Genomic DNA, 23,417 nt, shown 5'->3' on the forward strand with positions numbered 1-23,417 from the left:
TTTTGTGATAACTTTTCTAGCAACTGTCAGAAGTCTCCAGAACAGTTTTTGTTTTCTTTTACAGATAAAGGAAGTCGAACATTCATTATTATTTATCAAGCTGAAGAACAATTATCAGACCAGAGCCCCTTAAAAACATACTTTTTTTTAAATATACATTTAATTTTTCACAGTCCATAAACCGGTGTCCAGTCAGCTTTTACGTCTTTACTACATCACCCAACAGACTGAAAAAGTAATTTTACTAAACTTAGAGATTCTTTTAGGCAGTGCCAAACATTCTGTGTGTATTTCCATATAAAACCTTTTCAGTATAAACTTGAAGACGTTTGACTTACTGATTTAAGTAACAAAGTTTTGTTCTTACCATGTGTTGAGTCACTTAATCCACTACTATCTAAAAAGTTCCAGAAATTTGATTTAAAATTATCATGTACAATTAACATATAACTAGGACAAACTCTCTTTGTAGGTCATTGTACTCTCAGTGATAGTATTTATATATTCATATAATGGGGGAATCCATTATTTCAGTTTTGTGCTGCTCTTCACTCATATCTACAAATTCATTTAATTTTCTTACTGATGGATAACTGGTTAAGAGATTCATCCAACTTATAATCTTTCATTAAATATTCTGGCAATTTAGCTTTTCATTTTTCAAAGCAATCAAACCATTATACTAATCCATTCCTTTTTATTAAATTCATTTTAACATTGTTCCGAGTTTTTATAAATCTGGAGGTGTGTTCAATGGGAAAGCACCAAAAATACGTCTTAACCATTTTAATAATCAGTTTCATATATGCAGTCAAAACATTAAAATCAATTACCATTTTAAGTTTTAGATCACCAAATCTACTCTTTTTCTCATTTATTTTGCAAAGTGGTATTTGGATTTTCTTTTGTTTATATTGAAAAATGTGTTGTCAGTAACTTTTTAGCATTCTTTATCTGCCTAAATTTGAAAGCAGGCTTAACAGTTAAGTCATTAGTGGTAGGCTGTTTGGCAAATCTACTCAAATGCCACATCTATTCCAAAAGTCTTAGTTTTTCCTGTGGGGTAGAGATGTCTGTGTGCAAAATAAATAGACTTTTGAACTGTGGTAAACTTAGTCTGAACGACTGGTTGATACTGTCAGTCTGTAACTTTTGCCATTTTGTAAAAATGTGGATGCTAGTATGCATTAAAAAGTTAGCAATATTATAATTTCTGTTTAATGTTAAAACTGTAAGCTATGTTGATCTTATAACTGTGCTGAGCATTTTGTGGATTAAATATATCTTCTTCCCTTGGTTTTAATTGTTCTGATATTTTGAACATATTCCAGGCTCTTCAATTTTTGCACAAGTTAATATCACAGCTTACCGTTGATCTTTTCTTTATCGACTGGGAGAGACCTAAAGGAAAAGTTCTTAAATCAATTGAAGGTAAGTCTTTATTTTTGTAATGCCAGGTTTCATAATGTGTTGTATTGTTTTAATTCTGTTATTCCATTATTAGCTTTACAACTTCATTAAAGCTAATACTAACTACTGATGAAAAATTGCCACTACAAAAATCACTGTACTCCAACTAACATTCTTTCTCACTCTACTTTCTTTTGTTGCGTCCTTGCCTCATCTTTTTACTTCTTTCCCGTCTTTACCTCTTACATCACCTCTGTCCTCTCAACCCTCACCCCGTAATCCTTTCTAGTGTATATTATCACACTGCATTTGTTAATATTGAGACGGTGGTGCAGCGGTTAGCGTTGTCGCCTCACAGCAAGAGGTTCTCCAATTCGATCCTCGGATGGGGTGCCTTCTGTGCGGAGTCTGCATGTTCTCCCTGTGGTCATGTGGGTTTCCTCCGGGTGCTCCGGTTTCCTCCTACATCCCAAAGACATGCTGTAGGTGGATTGGACTGTCTAAATTGCCCTAGGTGTGAGTGTGTGCATGCGTGTGCCTTCTGTGGAAGGTTGGGCGCCGGGCTGGCAACTCGACACTGTAAAACTCCACTGCCAATCATTAAGCGGACAGGTGATCCGCTGTGGTGACCCCTGACCGGGAAAAGCCAAAAGAAGAAGAAGAATTTGTTAATATTGAGACTATAAGTACTTGATTAATTAACCTTACTTCGTTTTTACAGTGATTTACACATTTTTACTTAATTGCTTATTTTGCATTCTGTCATTCAGTATCTCTGTAAATTATTTACTGTTCCTATGATTGCTGTTTATGTTTCAGAGCCTTTCGACCTGGGCTTCCACTGAAAATGGGTTAACTTATGTCCAGTCAGATTTTCCGTTAAACAAAAGTAAAACAAATAAATAAATGTGTTAATTTTAAAATGAATAAATGCACTAATTTTATGTTCTGATTTCCCTTGCCATGGAGCATTTCATTGTCTTCAGCTTCTTTTTATACATGTTGTGTGAGCCTGTAGAAATAGTCTCAGTGGTTTTCTAAATTGCCTTCTGTTTTCTTACTCATAATCTGCCTCAGACTTATCCTTTTGGTAGCATTGGAGAATAGCAAATTAAAATATTTTGTATGTTTTAGGAGGAGTAATATAATACAGGCAACCTTAAGGACCGGTTTATGAGAAAAATTTTTTGTGCTTTTGTTTATAGTTCTGTATCCTAGCTCAGTTTACTATTCCACAGCTCCAAAGTTAAACTTTTAGCATCAGGAAATTTTAAAATGTAATAACTTTTTTTATCTTAATAGTATTGCTTTCCTTTCCAGGTGGGGGAGATATAAAAAGTGCACCAACTCCTGTGAGTATTTGGAGAACATACTTTGTTGCAAACGAGTGGAATGAAATTCAAACAGTGAGGAAGATAAATCCATTATTTCAGATTTTTGCAGTTCTTTTCTTCTTAGAGGTAGGTGATGTGTTTTACTATGCACCTTTTTAGTGCCAAAAATGGAGTTGAGGAATTTCACCTAATCAAGAAAACTTTAAAAACTGAAAGAAAATAAGTTATGATTGCATCTGATGAAAAATGATTATCTGCCTGTTGTCTTGCAAAATAGACTGTGTCTGGGACCTTTTCTAACTGAGACAGGTCTCTGTGTCCTATTGTCTGCCATCCAATTTAATTTCCAAGAACCAGTGGAGAGAAGAATGTACCTTTCAGAATTAATTATTTGCACCAAAGATTTATATGGCATATATTAGTAATTCTCACACTGTTTTCCACATTGTTGCAGTCTGTCTCCAGTTTAATACTGTTCGTACCTGTTTAAGATTTAGTCAGTTGATTCACTAAGGCATTTTCCTCACTGGAATGCTACATTTTGTTGGAAGTATCTGACTTGTTTCCTTCTGAGCATTTGTATTGCAAGGTATATTTCCTTCCTTATAAAATGCCTTACACGTCATCATTACAGAAATTCTACTCAAATTTCCAACTAAGTAATACTTGATTAATTAACCTTATTTCCAGTTTATACAATGATTTACAACATTTGTACTTAATTGCTTGTTTTTAATTCTGAGTTTCAGTATCTCCAGTATCTCCATTTGTTCAGACTACTTTTACCACAATTCACAGGCTATTTATTTCACCCATAGACATGTATACCCTAAAGGAAGAACTAAGTGTTTTTAGAGTTGGATATCATCCTTTGCTTTTCCTGAACATGCTAGTTTGGAGAAGTGCTGCTTTACAGGTTGAGAATCCAGCTATGACTTATGAAGCTGATATCTTCTAAGACAGGCTGTTCAAAGAGCATTGTCTAAAATGTATTAAAAACAATTGTCAGGTGATGTTCCCTGTGAGAATTACATCCCCATATCACTTGTGCATTGATGCTTTGCTTCCTGTAGTCTGTCACATTATATTCCCACCTCTGATCCACTTTAGGTCAGAGGTATGAGCCATCAGCACAAACAGTCCCACCAGATTCAGACACACTAGTTTAAAAAGTGGAGTAGATAATCCAACCAATTAGTATATTATAGACATTTTATTCAAAACTTGTTCCAAGCAGCAAGATTGCTGCATGGGGGAATTGTTCTGCTTTTATCTCTCATTTTTGTCCTTGTGGCACTCTATCCATCATCTGCATCACCAGATGACTTACTCTCCCAGTCATTTCTGGATTACCCTGTCAGAGCAGGTTCATTCCTGGTGAAGGAAGGGAGAGTTTATGGGTAGAGACTTGTTTACTTGAGTTAGCTGGGGAAGATGAAGCATTGTCATCCTAAGTCCTTCAGTGGGGATTTGGAATTTATTAACTATCCCTTACACATGACAGTCTGCTTTGTGTGCTAATGGGAGAAGGACTGCAGTATGTCGTCTACAACACACTTGTGCTTCTATGTATTTGCCTAACAAAGCTACAGTGCAAAAAAAAAATGCAGAACATTTTTTAATTGTACCAAATAAATGTATTTTTTGATCACATGTCCTGTTGATACAACGTGGCTTGCTGAATTGTGTAAAACCCAGTGGTGTGTTTTTGAAGAAAAGCTTTGTGTAGGTTATTTCAGATCAAACATTGCTTGTTTCATTTGCTGAGTGAAAGAAAATATAAGGTAGGTGGAGAAATTTATAAATTCTGTTGTTGTGGTCAACTTGTTACATTGAGTGGTGCTGTAGACTAGCGAGAAAGAATGTTGTCTTTGTCCAATACTGTTTCTTTTATGGAACAGCAGCTTTATGTGCCTGTATCATGGATATCTCTGTGCAGTAGGTTTGTGTGTCATGACCCTTTGGTTCAAGATTTACACATTTAGGTTGGATGTGACATTCATCTGAGGGGTAAACTTTGACCTGGCTCTCCTCCAAGCTGTGATTTTCTAACTCTTTCTGTTTTCCATAATGCAAAGTTTCTTGTTTTTCTCTCTCATGCCTTGAGTAGATGATATCATTTTCTGTTTTCAAGATTGTTTTTTATGCGACTTATAACTACATGAAGTTATTGCTTTTTGCTTTGCTTATTACTGATTGAAAATGCCTCAGTTAAGTAAGTATGCTGGATATTTCTACTGGGGGATTTTTTTTAGTATCATTACAATAATTAGGCTTCCATTTGCTGATACCAGTAATTCTCTAGCCTGTTTTATTAAGCCATTTAAGGATTCTGTATGAGAGAGGTAAAGCATGTTTCAGATGCCTTCCCTCTGTCATTAGTTCTTGCATGTCTATATAAAAGCAATATTATCTCTTGTCATCTTAATTTTTCTTACAGCTTTTGTCACTTACATGTTTTTGCCATTCCTTGTCAGTTTTGGTTGTCATTTTAGTCTTATTTCAAGACAATACAATTTCAAATAGTTTTCTTTTTTTCATATTTATTTATTTATTTATTTGCATTTGTTAACCGGGTTGGTCCAGCTGGGTAAGAATTACCCTTTTTCAGTGGAGACCCGAGAGGAAAAGCCCCAAACAGACATACAAATACATACAAATAGAGACAAATTAACAATATTACAGAGGAAAACAATATTATGGGTACAATGGATAAGAAAAACAAACAATGAAAATTTGAGAATATGAGTAAGGTAGGCCGGAGGCATGCATGCAAAAGATTTATGAAAAGGTGTTCTGAGCAAGATCTCTGAATTAAGTTAAAGTAGGCAAAGAAATGATGATTTAGGTGTGGAGTTAGTAGTGTGGGAGTTTTAGGTGGGAGCATGTGAAGGACATTCCCATTTGGAGGAGAGGTGGGAGAGAAGCATGGATTTGAAATTGTTGTGGTTAGGTATATTACGTAGTGGTAATTGCAAGAAGTAAATATATTTATATTTATGTTATTTGTGGAATCATAACGTTGTCTTCACTTTACTTGTCAGATTGCTTGTGGTTGATATGTGGTATCTAAAGATTTCCTTTTATAGTGTGTGTTTATTTTGGGGTTCTCTGCTACACTGGTAAGTGTGTATACTTTAAGTTTTATGAAATGTAGTGAGGTTAGGAGAGTTAAAGCCTTAAATGTGTTTTTACTTAAGGAAATTGAAGCAGAATAGTGTAAGGAATAAATGAAAGATAAAGATCTTAAGAGGAAGCCTGAAATAGATTAAGATGCATAAAGAAAAGGCAGAAAAGAAATCCGAGGTGGGGGGGGGGCTTTTAAATTTAATTCGTCCTGTGTCTGTAATGGACAGATACCTTTGAATGAAAGTGGCTGTGTAGCTAACGCATCTTATAAAAAAGTATTTGGTGGCTGCATTGGTGATGGACTATGAAAGTATGGCAAGGCACAGTGAGAGAATTATTGATAGCACATGCAATACAAAACCGTGGTGCAAACATTAAATTCTGAAAGGGGATAGTTTCCCCATACCAAGGATTCTATAAGCTTCACGTATGCTTGCTTCCCCATGTATATCCTACTCAAAGTTGACAGTGTTCCCCTCCCTCCCATGAATGTATGGCTGCTTATTCATGTGCTGTACTGTATCAAACAGGATACTCTTGAAAAATTAAGAAACATAAATGAAGCTCATACAGCTCTTGTGCCCTGACCAAGCTTTAATGTTTCACAGCAGGGATTTATATGGTCAATTGTTTGTGTCTTTCTGCTTTTCCCGGTTAGGGATCGCCACAGCGGAACTCCAGTCCGCTAATGATTGGTAGTGGATTTTTACGTACCGGGTTACAAGCCCTGACTCACAACCTTCAACGAAGGCATGCCCCATTCACGTATGCCTCCACACAGAAGACGCTCTAGCTGAGAATCGAACGGGACAATGCTAGGTTATAATGCATTTTCCATCTTGCCTCTAAGCATTATTACAGTCCACGACTTATGCAAGTTACCATTCCAGATTGACAAATGATTGTTTTTTTTCAGATGTTGTAATGTAAGAAGTGCAGCACTGCAAAGGCATATGGGTGCAGTGCCTAATTTCATGTAACCACATATTTTTAGCTGTAGTCACTCTGCTGGTATATTTTTTATTTTTATTTTATTTTACATTTGTTTACCGGGCTAGTCCAACTGGATATATGTCCATTTTCAGTGGAGGCCCAGGGAGAAAAGCTCCACTACAAACTACTAAACAATGTCAAGATATACATAATCTACAAAAATACAGAGAAAAAAAACATATGTAATAACTTTTAAACACGTTGTATTAACTTTTGAGTAAAATCAAAAACATAGGATGGAGAAGAGAAAGAAAGGATAAGAATATTAAATACTTCAATAGAGTATGGAGAAGAGAAGAAAGAGAATGGGTGTTAAGGAGTTGGATAATGATGCAAAAAAGAGAGAGCTAACCTGGGTTATGACAAGAGCATAGCCAATGCATATTTAGGAAGGATTTTAGTTTAGTTTGAAATTGGGAGAGTGATGTTAGGGATGTAAGTTCCTGTGGTAACTTGTTCCATATTTTGCCAACTGAGTTGGAAAATGTGGAAATGTATAGAGTGATAAAGCCCTGACTACAGCCCGTCCAACCAGGGTTTGATTAGCGGCTTTGGCAACTCATAGCAGCAGGGAGGATTGGTGTGCCCATCCTGGGAGAGAGAGGTGTGTGTGTGCGTGTGCGCGCGTGTGTGTGTATGTGTGTGTGTGTGTGGGTGGGTGTATGTGGAGGGGGCACAAAGTGATTTAAGCTTCCTAGCAGAGCTACATCCATGGGATGGGGCATTTTTTTTTTTTTTTTTTACATTAGTTCCCATTGGAAGTGGGGAGCAGTTCAGCACAGTCTACCCACTGAATGACTATACAGAATTGGTCAAGGGCACACATTGGAAAGCAAGCATAGGTGGTTTTAAAGTAAAAAACCTCCTGGCTGGAAAAATAGACAGCATGACCTGCCTCCCCAGGAGGCCCTTAGGCTCTTTGCTGGCTGGATGAAATTTGGTATTTTGTCTAGAGGATGATTGGAGAGGCCAGTAGACCCAGTGAAGGGCATGGCACATTGGGATGGCTGTCAGAAGGATGGCAGGGGAGAAACAAAACTCCAGAAGCAGTGATAAATCTAAATATGCTAATTATGCAGAATAATCAGAGATTTACGATTGTCTAGCTATCAGAGTTCAACCTTTATAGTTGCCACTGGCAACTACCATATGTGAAGCACGTATGGTAACTACCATATGTGGAAGCACGTATGTTATCTGTTCATATGCTGGCTGAAGCAGTTATCTTGCATCATGTGAAGCACCATATGTGGAGCACGTATGTTATCTGTTCATATGCAGACTGAAGCAGTTATCTTGCATCATGTGAAGCTGTAAGTTAATGGCTGTGTTTTATACAAAGTATCTGATGAGTATTATTCTGCAAACCCCAATATTAAGCCTCTAGGTTACTCTTATGAATTGTTGCCTTTATATCTTGTCATGAAATACTAACAGTTGCATTTGTAGTGGGAATGTAGTGACATTGTGTTAATGCTGGCTTTGTTTCACTCATTGCCTAACCCCTTAATTATAAGTGATGAATTATCTTGACACCAGGAAGAAGGACAGAACTGTACATTTCAAGATAACTTGTTTCTTATACTTATTTTTTATATTAAAATCAGAGAAAGCTTATTCATACTGCAGTTCTGATTCTGTGTTCCTCAGCAAAAGACCTGCAGTGCTCTGAATAACCCCTTGCACTTTGTAGTATATCTCAGTTTCGTCCCTGTGCACCCTATTTAAAGTATTTGCTGTACTCCTTTAGTTTAGTCTGCACATACAAAGGCTGGTTTGAGTTTGCTTTGTACACTTCCATTGAATGTGCAGATTAATTAAAAATAATAAAAATAACATTAAGTAGATGAAAGTGCCATTTTCTGGTACTTGTCTGTGGCTTACTTATCTGGTTATCTTATCTTGTTGAAGCATGGCAGCAATGGAAAGTAGCCAGCTCATGGTTTAAAAGTTGAGTCCTTTACGATGTTGCAGGGATGACTGAGGGCTAGGCAAGAAAGCTGAAAAGTGAAAAGGTGGTTTCTGTACTTAATATAAGGATGAATGTCATATGATGGTTTGGCTGATAACATCAAAGGCAGCTGTAGAAACCTTTGTGGGAGTGGCCTGGGATTTATGTACAGTTTCACTTGCTTTTGATCAAATGACTATTCATTTAGGGTGTTTGGAGCAGGGTCTTAAGTTCATCAGTGAAGGCTTTGTGGGTCAGACTTGGACCCATGGACAGACTGTTTTCATCTCTCCCCTTGAGTTTTTGACCACCTGCATTAGTAAGGAAACTTCCGTTACCAAATGCATACCTGGTGGGGATGTGGTTATCCCTTGAACTTTGGCAATTCAGGTAATCTTTTACATTTGGTAGTATTTACAGTCGTAAGAAATGTAAACAGATGTCAGTGGGTAGCTGTGCACAGGCCTCTCACAAGCAGGCATGACATCTCATGTGAGCATCCTTTCATGTTGATTGCCCATTTCCTGACTCTACCCCCCTTTTTGCACACTTGGATAAGTAACTTCAGACCACCCTTTTCTGGAGTTAGCATGATGTTGGTGTCTTTCCTTTCCCCTCTGAATGACTTGGAAGAAGGATCCAGAAGGGCCCCAAAGCTGTTGGTTTTGAGATGAGCAGTTATATACTGATACTTTCTTATAAGCCCCCCCCCCACCTCCGAAAGGTCCATTTCTTTTCTTTTGCCAATGGCTCTAAATATAAAGCAAATAATGGGGAAAGAGAACACCCTTGCTTGGTTCCCCTGTTGAAACAGTGCTTTATTGGAGAGATTTTTAGCGTACTCACAGAATGGTCTTGTAGTTCGTCTTTTTAGTAGGAACCCCGCATATCATCCCACGCTTCACTGAAATATGTTCTTAAGGATGCTGAGCTTGTTTCTTGGACACATCAAATCTGTTTCTTGGAAGAATCAAATTCAGGTCCTTCTGTACTTCAGTAGTGTCCTCTAAAATCCTTTGAGGGAACACAGTAATATCTTTACAAAACATCCAAGATTAGATTTCTGTATGATTTTTGTGGGTCAACATAGCTCAGAAATGCCAGTGATGTGAAGTTGTTCTATCTTGCCATTCATTCTTTACTGATTGGTTTGGAGCCAATCCCTCAGCTCCTAGTCAGCCAATTGCAAAGCTCAAGGTCTTCAAATAGCTCGAGGCCAAGTCCCTATCCCATGATGCACCTAGAGTTACCTCCGATCTAGTTTGCCTCTGCAACAGATTGGAGGTTCTGCATTAGCTCGGGCCAGTGAACTGTTTTTCTCCTTACTTATTTATATTTAGATAGATAGTTTAAATATTTTTATAAAACTCTTAACCGCTTTTTGGTGTGTTTACCTACATTTATTCCCTTCCCTTAGTGTGCTTTAAAATTATAGTTGATCTCTTGTTTTAGGCCTAGTTTAAAAACTCTTTCTAGTTTCTAATGTGTGTTTACTCGGTGACCTTTTGTCACATTTTGTAATAAATAGATAGTTTATAGTTATTTGCTGTGTGGCGTGTTTAGCCTTACATTTTTTTTTAGAAAAGGCTTGAATTTAATAATTACTGTTGAAGTTTTTGGTAGTTAATAATTTTGTCAGATTTAGCTATTCTTTAGAATATTTAGACAAGTGTGTTGTGTCTTATAGCAGCTATCCGTCTGCTCATATTGTGTTTTAGACAGTTTGTGGTGACAGTAATTTACCTTTTCCTGTCATTATTATATTTACATAAGCATTACTGTGTGTGCGTGAAACTCGGCCTGTTTTTTATTTAAGATTGTTATTGACAATTACTATTTAGAATGTTTTGTGGTGACAGTAATTTTCTCTTTGGGATTACAATGGCTGACCAAGAGAAGCATCCCAAGTCAGGTTTCAAGAGGTGCCCAAAATACGTCTGTAACAGCCATGTAAATTGTGTGTACTGTCTAGAAGCCCTGCATTTACAGGACAGCTGTTCTATATGCCATTCCTTCTCCTCCAGGGTCCTAGGGGAAAGGAAAAGTGAATTAATACAGAGGTTTGTTCAAACCGCCCTTTCAAGAAGCTTTGAGTAACCAAGATGGATCCAGCAAGTCCTCAAAGCCTTCTAAGACTTCAGACTCGGTAAGAAATCAAAAAAATCTTCGACTTTGGCTCCATTGCCATCGGAAAAGACAGTCTTTTCTTTTCGGAGCAGGTCCTCAGTCTTGGAACCGGTATCCAAAGCTCCTAAGAGTCCGTTCTTACAGTCAGTACCGCCTTTGGTGCGCTCAGCTCAGTCCTCTAGCAGCCTTTCTGATCTGGATGTGGATCGTGTGGTGCAGAAGCTGTTATTGGCACCGGCTTTGGCAAAAATGTTATTGGCTTCGACCCAAATGGCTTCGGAGCCGAAGACCCTTGCACCTGCTCAAACTGTTCCTCCTCCGAGCCATGCTGGTCCTTCAGAGCTGGAGGAGTCAGACCTGTTGATCATGGAACGCTCAGAGCCGACGCCTGCTCCAGTGTCTTCAGCTTTTTTCACTCTGACATCCTCGGTGCCGATCGAGGACTCTAGGAGCCAACACACTCTGGTCGGATCCGGGGAGGATAGTCAGACCGACTTGTCGGTTCCGACTCTGCTTTTTGGGGCTTTGGCTCAGATGAGCTCGGCTCCTACCTCTGGTTTGGAGCCCACACTCCCGGTGCTGGGGGTATCGATGGTTTCCTCGGATCCATCGGTTCCCTTGTATCGGAGCAGAGGTGCTTTCGATGCCATGAGGAGAGTTATGTCTCCTAAGACATCCTTGACCTCAGGTCTGGCTTCCTCCTCCCCTAAAGCGCCTGTGTCTGCTTCTGCCTCACACATCCTAACCAAGTGTAGAGACCCAGATCCTCAGGAAGCCTCATTGGTTGGCCCTTGCTCTTTCGATACCTCACCAGAAGCTCCCACTGATGAGGTTCCCGGGAAGAGATTGTGTAAGAGGAAACGTCTAGACTCCCCCCAGGAGTCTTTAACATCTGATACTGACTTGGATGAGTCAGAAGGGTCCCCACGGTCCCCCTCTGAAGATATCTCATTCACTGAGATACTTGAAATCCTTAGGCAGAGGGGTGACTGCAGTCCATAAGCCCTACTGAGAATGAGTCAGTTCTCCTGAAGGCTTTTGTGTCTCAGCCCTCCACCTCTTGGGTGTCTCCGCCCTTCAAGGAGCTGATGCAGCTGGTCTCACGAAGGGCATGGGAGTCTCTGGATACTATGGAGCCTGTCCCTAGGAGGCCTAATAAGTTCATTTCTGCCCCCCTTCATAAAGCTTTCTTGACAAAAGGTGTGCCAGTTAATGCCATGGTGCTGGTGGCAGCCACCAAAAAGGAAATGTCTGAAACGTCCTCGTCTTTCCAGCCTCCTAACAGAGACTCCAGGATCATGGATAGATAGATATGGGAAGCGCATGTTTATTCAGTGACTTTTGCTTTTTGTTCGCTCAACTATTTAACCCATTTTACCAGGTTGCAAAGAGATCTCCTTAAAGAGCTAGGAGATACTCTTCAGGGTACAGTAGCTGCAGGAGCTACTGACAAAGTTGCTGCCCAGCTTGCTACCCCTCAGTTCTATAGTAAACTCATCCATGCACCTCATTTCATATGCAGCTGGTGGAACGAGTAGGGCAGCGGGTACAGGAGTTTCTCTTAGGAGACACTCCCAGATGCGCTTGTGTTCCTTCACGGAGCCCTTCAAGTCATCCTTTGTGAATACCCCCTTTGATGGCTTGTCCCTTTTCAGGCCTAAAGTGAAGGAAACCTTAAACAGGTGTGAGCAGGATGGAAAGACTCTGTCTGCAATCAGGGTCTGTTTTTCCACCCCTATCAGACCCTACCCTAAGGGTTAAAGGGGAGGAAAAATGTGGTTCCAAAGAGTCCAAGGAGCCGTTCAAGACACATGTGGTGAACCCCCCTCCAGAGGCAGAGGAGGGGGCAATAATGGAAGATGCCGCCCTCCTGGCAGAGGCGGTCTGCAACACCAGGACGACAGAGATCACTTCTCTGGGAAGCCCTACCAGCGGTCCTGAAAGGAGGCCCGGCTGTCCTGCTCGGGAGACAGTAGAGGGTCGCTTATCTTTGTACCCAGACGCCTGGCTCAAAATAACAAAAGACAGCTGGGTACAAAGTATCATTTCCAGAGGATACTTCATCCCATTCGCCATACCCCTTCCACCCATAAGGAAAATCCCGGACATTCCACCCAGTTACAGGGAACAAGCAACAATAGAGGTCCAAACGTTGCTAAGAAAAAGAGTCATCCAACCAGTCCCAGCAGACCAGACAGGATCCGGAACTTACTCAAGATTCTTTTTAGTTCCAAAAAAGACAGGGGACTGGAGACCCATATTGGACCTCAGCAGACTGAACAAATCTGTAAAGAAAGAGAAGTTCCAGATGGTCACGCTTCAGTTTATACTTCCCATCTTAGGGAAAGACAATTGGATGTGCCTGATAGATCTCCAGGATACGTACTACCGTATAAAAATGGCCAGACCATCCAGGGATCATTTGTGTTTCTGGTTGGGAGCCAATCATTACCAGTTTCGAGCCCTGCCCTTTGGTCTCACTACAGCCCCTAGAGTGTTCACCAAATGTATGGCAGTGGTCATGGCTCACCTGAGGCGTTTAGGATTCCAGGTGTTTCCGTACCTAAATAATTGGCTCCTTACCGCCACCACCAGACATCAACTCATTCAGGCCAGGGAGTCCACTCTGTCACTCTGCAATCAACTGGTTATTACAGTCAACTCAGAAAAATCTGCCTTGTCGCCATTGCAGCATATTGTTTTTATAGGAGCAGAACTGGACACCACCACCACCACCACACTAAGGCTTTCAATAGAAAGAGTCTTTCTTCTTTGTCAGCATGTCAGCCTTCTGATATCCAAAGACAAAGCACCAGCATCAGAAGTTCTGAAATTGTTTGGCCTGATGGCAGCAGCAATTCTAGCCATACCACTAGGTTGTATGAACATGTGGATACTACAATGGCTGTTGTTCACTCCAGGAGCTTCCCATGTCTCACATGATAATGATCACAAATTCCTGCAAAAGGGATCTTCAGTGGTGGTTGACCTCAGTTCATGTCACGATAAGATGCCCATTTGTGCTACCTCCTCCAGTGGCCACAGTGACCACGGACGCTTCTCTGATAGGGTGGGGGGGGGGCAGCATTTTCATGGAAAGACAGCCCAAGGCACATGGATTGATCAAGAGACACATCTGCATATCAATGTCCTAGAGATGAGAGCAGTACTTTTGGCATTGTAGTACTTTCAGGACTTTACTTCCTCTGGGTATGATTGCGATTCAGACAGACAACATGTCAGTGGTCTGGTATTTGAATAAACCAGGAGGAACCAGATCTTACCCCCCTTTGTCGCAAGGCTGTCAGAGTATAGCAGTGGGCTATTTCCACCCAGCGCTTTCTGTTGGCAATGCACATCCCAGGGAAATCCAGCGTGATAGCAGACAAGCTGAACAGAGCAATTTTGTTGCCCCATGAATGGTCCATCAAGAAAGAAATAGCGGACAAGATATTTTGCAGGTGGGGCCAGCCTTGCTGCGACCTTTTTGCCAGTCACATGAACACGGAATGCAGAAGCTACTTTGCCCTGATACCCCTTCCGGGAGAAGCCCCAAGGGATGCACTCATACACGATTGGCCTCCGGGTCTCCTCTATGCATTTCCACCAATCCAGTTGCTACCAAATGTTTTACAGAAGGCAGAAACACTGGGAAGGACCATCATTCTAATAGCCCATGTTAAATTGTCATTCTCGCCTTCATTCTTGCTGGATGGGATCGGAGCCGAACCTCGGCTCCGACTCGGCCTATACTATAGCTCGAGAGCTATTTTTACCGGCTCGAGGCAGCCCTATATCCCACAATACCATGCGCTAACTCCCCAGATCTCGTTTGCCGCTTCGCTACAAGGTTGTCTCTTTTTACCGGCTCAGGTCAGTAAGGAGTTTTACTTAATTGAACTAGTTTTCAGGTAGTTCTTTCCCAGTAGTTATCTTTGTCTAGGTCCCTACTGATTACCTTATTCCTCGGATCCCTTTCTCTTGTAGCCCTTCTTCCCTTATTTAGTTAATTTTTTATCTTGGGCCTATGGGCTTTACCTCAGTTTCCCCACCCCTTCCTATCTGTGTGTGGGTTTAGTCAGTTCCCTTAACTCCTTTTATAGTTAATTTTAAATTGAGTGTGTGTGTGTGTGGACTGACTGTGTTTTTTACTGTGGTTTAAACTATGTCCAAAGACTCTAAGGTCTCGGGATTCAAGAAGTGTGACTCGTGCTGTCAGAAAATGTCTCTGACAGACGGTCACACTTCTTGTGTCTATTGCTTGGGGCCTTTACACCTGCAGGATTCTTGTTCCGTTTGTCACGGATTTAGTTCAAGAGTGCTGCAGGAGAGGCGTAACAAGCTTATTCTAAGGGGCTTTTTAAAGCCTGATGACTCCCCGTCCAAGTCTGGCTCGGGGAAGTCATCAAAAACCGCCAAACCCTCGGCTCCAGCTTCTGAGTCGAGGGCTGGTGTTATTGAGATGGCTCCGACCTCGGTTCTGGCTGGCTCCGAGGCGAGCAAAGTGGTTTCTGCTCCGAAACCATCATCGGAGCCGACCCCAGCGCGCAACCGCTCTAGGTCCCCCTCCCTAGAGTCCGTTAGATTGGCTCCAAGATCCCCTCTCTTGTCGGAGCGGAGTCATAGGACTCATTCATCGAGGTCATCTAGGCTTTCTGACCATGACATCGAGAGGGTGGTCAGTAGACTCATAAAATCTCAGGCACTGGCCCAAATGCTCCAGAGCCCATCTCACCAGACTGCGGCTCCTTCGATACAATTATCTATTCCTCCTCCGACTCATCACTCGAGCTCGGAGCCGGAGTTTCTCGGAACTGCGACCTTGCCTACGTCGGAGCCGATACTTCCTTCTTCGGCTCCAGTGTCGTCGGCTCCGACCTCTTCATTGGTTCCATCCGTGGAGAGGTCCGGGCACCGAGACTTCATTGTCGGCTCCGAGGGGGCGAGTGGCATCAGACCCTTGTCCTACCCCGCTCTCCCTCTCGGAGCTTCGACTCTGGTTAGTTAGGCCCCGACATCATTCTCGGAGCCTTCTCTGTTGGCTCCGGGGGTGGTTCCAGTCTCTTCGGAGCCGGTGCTACCTTTGGTGTCTGATAGAGGAGCCTTCGAGGTGATGAGGAGTGTGCTGGACCCAGTGTCCACTCCAAGGTTTAGTTCTGCGGCTCCTCCCTCCATAGTGCCTGTTACGGTCTCTGGCCATTCTCTTGCACCTGTCAGCAGAGATCCACAGCGTGGGGTACCCACTTTGGGTGTCTCCTCCTCTTCCGAGGGCTCCCCTGAAGTTTCAGGGGAACCCCCTAGGAAAAGAAAGTGCAAGAGGAAGCACATGGACTCCCCCAAGTCTGTCACGTCGGACACCGACTTGGATGAGTCGGAAGGTTCCCCCAGATCCCCCTCTGAGGATGTCTCCTTTTCAGACATCCTGGAAATCCTAAGACAGGGGGGAAATTGGTCCACTCTTAAACCTTCCGAGGACGAGTCGGTTTACCTTGACGCTTTTGGATCTCGCCCTTCCACCTCCTGGGTGTCTCCCCCTTTCGACCCACTAATGGAGGTAGTGGCTAGAAAGGCGTAGGCAGCTCCTGATTCAATGGAACCTACCCCTAGGAGGCCTTCTAAATTTATTTCTGCACCAGATGATAAATCCTTTCTCACCAAAGGCATTTCAGTTGATGCTATGGTGGTAGCAGCAGCCACTAAGAAGGAATTGGCTGATCCTTCTGTATCTGTTCATCCTCCTAACAAGGAGTCTAGGACCATGGACAGGTATGGCAAGCGGACCTTTGCTTCAGCGACCTTTTCTATGCGATCGCTGAACTATTTATGTCATTTCACCCGCCTTCAGAGAGACTTGCTCAAAGAGCTGGGTGAAACGGTACAGGATCCTTCTGCTGCGGGGTTTAAGGACAAAATAAATTCTCAGCTGGCTACCCTGAACTCCATTGTTAACTCCTCCATGCGGCTAATTTCTTATGCAGCCGATGGAGCGAGTAGGGCCGCTGGTACAGGTGTTGCGTTAAGACGTCACGCTTGGATGCGGCTCTGTAACTTTGCCGATCCCTTCAAAGCGTCCTTCACTAACACCCCCTTTGATGGTTCGGAATTGTTCGGACCTCAGGTGAAGAATACCCTCACGAGATGTGAGCAAGATGGTAAAACTCTCTCTGCCGTGGGAGTCCGTTTTTCCACGCCTTCTAGACCTTATCCTAAGGGACAGAAGGGGGGAAAGATGTGGTTCCGCAAACCACAGGGAGTCGCACCTGCCACACGTGGTGATTTTCCCCCTAGAGGCAGAGGGGGAAATAACAACAGACGCCGCCCCAGGGCAGAGGGTCCTCAGAACCAGGGTTCTAGGGAATCTTTTCCTGATCAACCCTTTCAGCATCCCTGAGAAGCTGCCCGACTGTCCGCCTTCGGAGGCAGTCGGGGGAAGATTATCTCTGTACCCGGAAGCCTGGCAATCCCTCTCCCAAGACACATGGGTAGAGAAGATCATGTCCGAGGGTTACAAAATCCCCTTTACCATCCCCCCGGTACAACCGCCAAAACCCCTACCAGATGTACCACCCGCACAAAGGGGTCAGGCTCAGCTAGAAATAGAAAAGCTATTGGCAAAAAGAGTCATCCAGGCAGTCCCAGCAGATCAGCTAGGGTCCGGAATTTACTCCAGGTTCTTTTTGGTACCAAAAAAGACAGGAGACTGGAGACCTATTTTGGATCTCAGCAGGTTAAACAAATCTGTGCTAAAGACAAAATTTCGGATGGTAACACTGCAGTCCATTCTACCCTTTTTGGGCAGAGACAACTGGATGTGCTCATTAGACCTCCAGGACGCGTACTACCACATAAAGATACACAGACGCTCCAGGAGGTTTCTCCGCTTCCGGCTGGGAGTCAGTCATTTTCAATTCAGAGCCCTGCCCTTTGGTCTCACCACAGCCCCCCGGGTGTTCACCAAATGTTTGGCAGTGGTCACGGCTCACCTGAGACAGAAAGGATTCCAGGTGTTTCCATACTTAGACGACTGGCTCATTTCAGCTACCACCAAACACGATCTCATAATGGCCAGGGATTACACCATTCAGCTTTGCAACAGTCTGGGTATTTCTATAAATTTTGCAAAGTCCTCCTTGTTGCCTTGTCAATGTATAAACTTTATAGACGCCGTATTAAACACCACAGAAATGTCTGCAACACTACCACCCCAGAGAGTGGCAGACATAAGGCGGAATGTTCAGACCCTGTTTCAGCCCAACAAAGTCCAGGTCAACCGAGTATTGAAAGTGTTGGGCCTCATGGCGGCGGCGATTCTTCTACTTCCATTAGCCCGCTTCCACATGATGCTCCTTCAGTGAATGCTCTTTTGTCAGTGGTCTTTTCAACAGCTACCAATGACCCACAACATTTGGATAACCCCATCTTGCAAGAAACATCTCTCCTGGTGGATGGTTTCCCCCCAGCTTTTTCAGGGCAGACCCTTTGTTCTCCCCTTTCCAGTTGCCACTGTCACAACGGATGCCTCCCTGATCGGGTGGGGGGGCATTATCAGGGCAGGACGGTCCAGGGCACTTGGCAACAGTCAGAATGCCACCTGCACATAAATGTCCTGGAGATGAGGGCGGTGCTTTTGACGTTGCAAGCCCTTCAGAGCTCTCTTCCCAAGGGGACTATAGCAATTCAGACGGACAATATGTCTGTGGTGTGGTACATAAACAAGCAGGGCGGAACAAAGTCCTATCCCCTCTGTTGAGAAGCACTCAGACTTTGGCAATGGGTGATTTCATCTCAACGGTTTCTGATAGCAACGCACTTCCCCGGGAAGTCCAACGTCATAGCAGACATATTGAGCAGAACTATCCTCATGCCTCACGAGTGGTCTCTAAATCAAGCGGTAGCAGACAGAATCTTTCGGAAGTGGGGCCAGCCTTGCTGCGACCTTTTCGCAACTCCCCAAAACAGCAAGTGCCTCGACTTCTTCACACTTTTTCCTCTGCCAGGCCAACCCCTCAGAGACGCTCTTGTTCACGTTTGGCCCCGGGGTCTTCTCTATGCTTTTCCTCCTTTTCCGTTGATCCCGCAATTAATTCAGAAAGCAGTCGCATTGAGATCCAAAATGATCCTCATTGCCCCTTTTTGGCCACGACAAGTTTGGTTCCCGTTCCTGCACAAATACCTACTGGAACAGCCTTGGCATCTGGAAACCCTTCCGGATCTATTGACCCACTTCACGGGCAAGCTGCATCAGTCTCTACATTCCATCAACCTCACAGCTTGGTTGCTCCACTTCCAGCCATAGCCAGGCTTCCCCTCATCTCTCCTCCTGTTCGTGATATCATTCTGGCCTCCCATAAGTCCAATACTAGGAAGACTTCTGCTAGTAAATGGAAGCATTTTTCATTTTGGGCGCAAAATAGGTCCTTAGATCCTTTTCATGCACCCATTCATGAGGTTCTGGACTTTCTGGCGGAGCTTTTTCATTCTGGATCATCATCGGCCACCATCAGAGTACAATTAGCGGCCATTGCTAACTTTCATGTTGGACTCTCAGAAGCAAATATTATGTCCCACAAGCTATGTAAAGCTTTTCTCAAGGGCATCTTTTTGCTCAGACCTCCAGTAAAAGATCCGCCTCCACAATGGGACTTGAATTTAGTTCTAACCTCACTAATTCTGCCCCCTTTTGAACCTGCAGCTTCTTGTTCCCTCAAACTACTTTCTTGGAAAACGCTGTTTTTAGTAGCTATAACATCTGCCAGAAGGGTCTCGGAACTCCAAGCCTTGTCTGTCCGTCCTCCTTATTTGGTTTTTCATAAAGACAGGGTAACTCTCAGAACAAACCCTTCCTTCCTACCAAAAGTGTTATCGGAAGCAAATCTAAACCACTCCATTGATTTACCTGTCTTTTTCCCAGACTATACCAACAGGGCTGAACAAAAATTACATTCATTAGATGTTCATCGCCAATTACGGTATTACCTAGACAGGACAAAACAATTCAGAAAATCAGATCAGCTCTTTCTCTCTTATGCGGCAGGTAAGAAAGGGCATCCGGTTTCAAAGTTACCCTTTCCAGATGGCTGACATCTATTATTACCTTGGTCTATGAGTTGAGGCACAGGCAACTTCCCTCTAGGCCTAAGGCTCATTCAACCAGGGCTCTATCTACTTCAACGGCATTTCAAGCAAGGTTACCACTAGATGCCATTTGTGCAGCAGCTACATGGGCTTCCAAACATACTTTTATTGCTCATTACAAGCTTGACTTAGCCTCCAGAAATAGAGCTGATTTTGGTTCCACTGTACTCAGGAGTCTGTTCCATTGAGCCACCCAGGACTAAGATGCTAGGGACACTGTCCCATCCAGCAAGAATGAAGGCGAGAATGACAACTTAACATTAAAAAGTTATGTCTTACCATAACGTTCCTTGTTAGTTGTCTTCTTCTCGCCTTCTTTCTTGCGTCCCTCCCTCCTGCCCCCTAGCCTGGACAGACTCGAGATTGAGTCCTTCCTTTTTGGGGATACAATATGTTGCGTCTTTTCCTGGTATCCTTAGTGTTACTATCTGGTAATCTTCTAATAAAGAGGGTTATAATTTTTGATTACAAGATTGTGTTTATACTATGTCTTAGCTTCCAAACGAGATCTGGGGAGTTAGCGCATGGTATTGTGGGATATAGGGCTGCCTCGAGCTGGTAAAAATAGCTCTCGAGCTATAGTATAGGCCGAGTCGGAGCCGAGGTTTGGCTCCGATCCCATCCAGCAAGAAAGAAGGCGAGAAGAAGACAACTAACATGGAACGTTATGGTAAGACATAACTTCTTATTAATTGGCCTCATCAGATTTGGTTCCCCTTCCTTAGACCTCATCTTTTGGAGGATCCTTGTATTCTGGACCCAGTTCCAGACCTTCTGACTCTCTCGGGGGAACTTCATTCCTCTCTGCAGTCCCTGAAGCTGACAGCTTGGCTGCTCCAATTCCCATCATAGCCAGGTTCCATAACCTTTCCAATGAGAGAAAGCAAATTCTCTTATTCTCTCATAAATCTATGTGCAAGCTATATCTTAGCAAATGGAAAAAAATTCTATATGGGCCTTTAAAAACAATATTGATCCTTACCAAGCCCCCATGGCCTCCATTTTAGAGTTCTTGACTATGATTTTCTACAAAGGAGCTGCAGCAGCAGTTCATGATCAACTGGCTGCCATTTCTAATTTTCATCCTCGTTTCAAAGGATTGAATATTATGTCACACAAGTTATCCAAAGCCTTTCTCAAAGGGACCTTTCATATTAGACCACCTGTGAAATCTCCTTATTTTCCATGGAATGTAAATTTTATGCTTTCCTGCATAATTCTTCCTCCATTTGAACCAGCTTCCTCATGTGACCTCAAATTTTTGTTATGGAAAACCATCTTTTTAGTAGCTGTTACTTTGCCCGCAGAGTGTAAGTGCTTCAGGCTTTATCCATCAAGCCTCCTTATTTGATATTCCATGCTGACAGAGTCTCACATAGAACAAACCCCTCCTTCTTGCCCAAAGTTTGCACTGAAACTAATCTCAACCAGATTATTGATTTGCCAGTCTTCTTCCCCAACCATTCAAACAATTTAGATTACATGCTGCACAAACTTGATGTTCACAGGCAACTCAGATTTTATTTGGATAGAACAAAAGATTTCAGGAAATCAGACCAGCTTTTTGTTTCATTTTCAAATTCCAGAAAGGGTAGACCAGTGGCTAAAACAAGTCTTTCTAAATGGTTATTTGATTGTATCACCTTTGCTTATTCAGCTGCTAACATGCCTTTACAGCATAAAATTAAGGCTCACTCAACCAGAGCTATTTCTACATCCTCTGCTTTTTCTACCAGACTTCCTATTGATAACATTTGCGCAGCAGCCACTTGGTCAAAACCTCATACCTTTATCACTTACCCTTTACTGTTATTTCAGCAACTTTGTAACATTAAACTGCGTGTGGTTTTAGATCCAGTTTTGGAGCTGTGGTGTTTTGCAATTTCTACACTTATTATAAAGTTGACAAGGCCTCCAGGGACAGGGCCTCCTTTAGATCTACGGTCCTGAGAAATATACTTCTGTGAGCCACCCGCGGTAGATGGTGCGTGGGATGCTACCCATCAGTAAAGAATGAACGGTGAGATAGAACAATTTCGTATAAAGAAGTTGTGTACTTACCATAACGTTCCATTTGAGTTGTTCATCTCGCCTTCATTCTTAGGTCCCTCCCAGGCTGTTAGATGACCGAGATGCTGGATCCATCCTGGTTGCTCAATCCTTGTATACCTTTTCTTGGGAGTGAAAGAATGACATATGGTATTATTATATGCAGCAAACAAGATCTGAGGTAACTCTAGGTGCATCATGGGATAGGAACTTGGCCTCGAGCTATTTGAAGACCTTGAGCTTTGTAATTGGCCTACTCGGCGCCAAGGGATCGGCTCCAAACCCATCAGTAAAGAATGAAGGCGAGATGAACAACTCATGTGGAACGTTATGGTAAATGCATAACTTATTTTTCTTTCTCACTTTCCAGACAGATAAGAGTTCAGGTTCTTGGAGAGGCAGGGCAAGAAGTTATTTTCTTCTGCCAGTTTGGGTCTTAGATCCCTTAATTGTTTATCTCCCGTCTCCATTCCAGTTCTTTAAATATCTGTATTAAATTGTCACTTAAAACATAGGCACACATGCACACATTAATAGAAAAGACAGTGTTCATTTTTTCCATTTAAACATATTATACAGTATATGCTTTCTTATTTTATAATAACTGTCTAAATAAATCCCTCAGTTCCTTCCTTCCCTTAAACCTCACTCCTCTTCCTGAATATTATTCTGCATGTGTCTTTTCCACAAATTCTATTGATTTCTGTGTAATGTATTCCTTCCCTTTTCTAACAATTCCACCTCTAGTTCTTTTCTCTCTCTAACAATTTCAGTACTTCATTTACAGTTGGTTTAGATTTTGATTTCTTTTTTCTAGTAATTGCTGTTTTTGCAGCCAGTAGCATTAAACGTAGAAAGGCCTTACTATGTGTAGGCATTTCAGATCTTGTGTCGTAGCTCAAAATAATAATTTTCTTAATTAGTTATTTACACCCCAACATTTCTAACAGAGTACACTGTAGCAAATTTTTGAATTCTGCCAGTTTGTTACATATCTAGAAAACATGTTCTCATTTACCTCTCTGTTTTCCATCACATCTCCAGCATTTGCTATTTACCTGAGGAAACATTCCCTGATGTCTGCTTGGAGAATAAAAATACCTATGTAAATACTTTCAAGCAAAAATCCTAAACCCTCTGGACTTAATTGCATACTTGGGAGCCATACAGATGGCCGATTCATATGGTTAAAATACAGTGTTTTATGCGTGCTACTAATTATTTTTAACATCAGTTTCTGTTGTAAACGCAATGAAAAACTCTACCCAAGATGGTCTTTCACTTGGCAC

The 23,417-nt window shown here is 42.4% G+C and overlaps 1 protein-coding gene across 1 annotated transcript in view; it reads left to right on the forward strand.

Annotated features, from left to right (window-relative positions):
- The window catches only part of TMEM67 (transmembrane protein 67), a 4,866,727-nt gene that overhangs the window by 3,339,863 nt on the left and 1,503,447 nt on the right, over positions 1–23,417 (forward strand). The window contains exons 17-18 of the mRNA XM_044066290.1: positions 1,332–1,431; positions 2,731–2,870. Of these exons, the coding sequence (XP_043922225.1) occupies positions 1,332–1,431; positions 2,731–2,870 (240 nt within the window). The remainder of the gene's footprint in view (positions 1–1,331; positions 1,432–2,730; positions 2,871–23,417) is intronic.

The sequence above is a fragment of the Protopterus annectens genome, chromosome 3.part1 (assembly GCF_019279795.1).
Source record: "Protopterus annectens isolate FY-2018-M chromosome 3.part1, PAN1.0, whole genome shotgun sequence".
In the NCBI taxonomy this organism is placed as follows: domain Eukaryota; kingdom Metazoa; phylum Chordata; order Ceratodontiformes; family Protopteridae; genus Protopterus; species Protopterus annectens.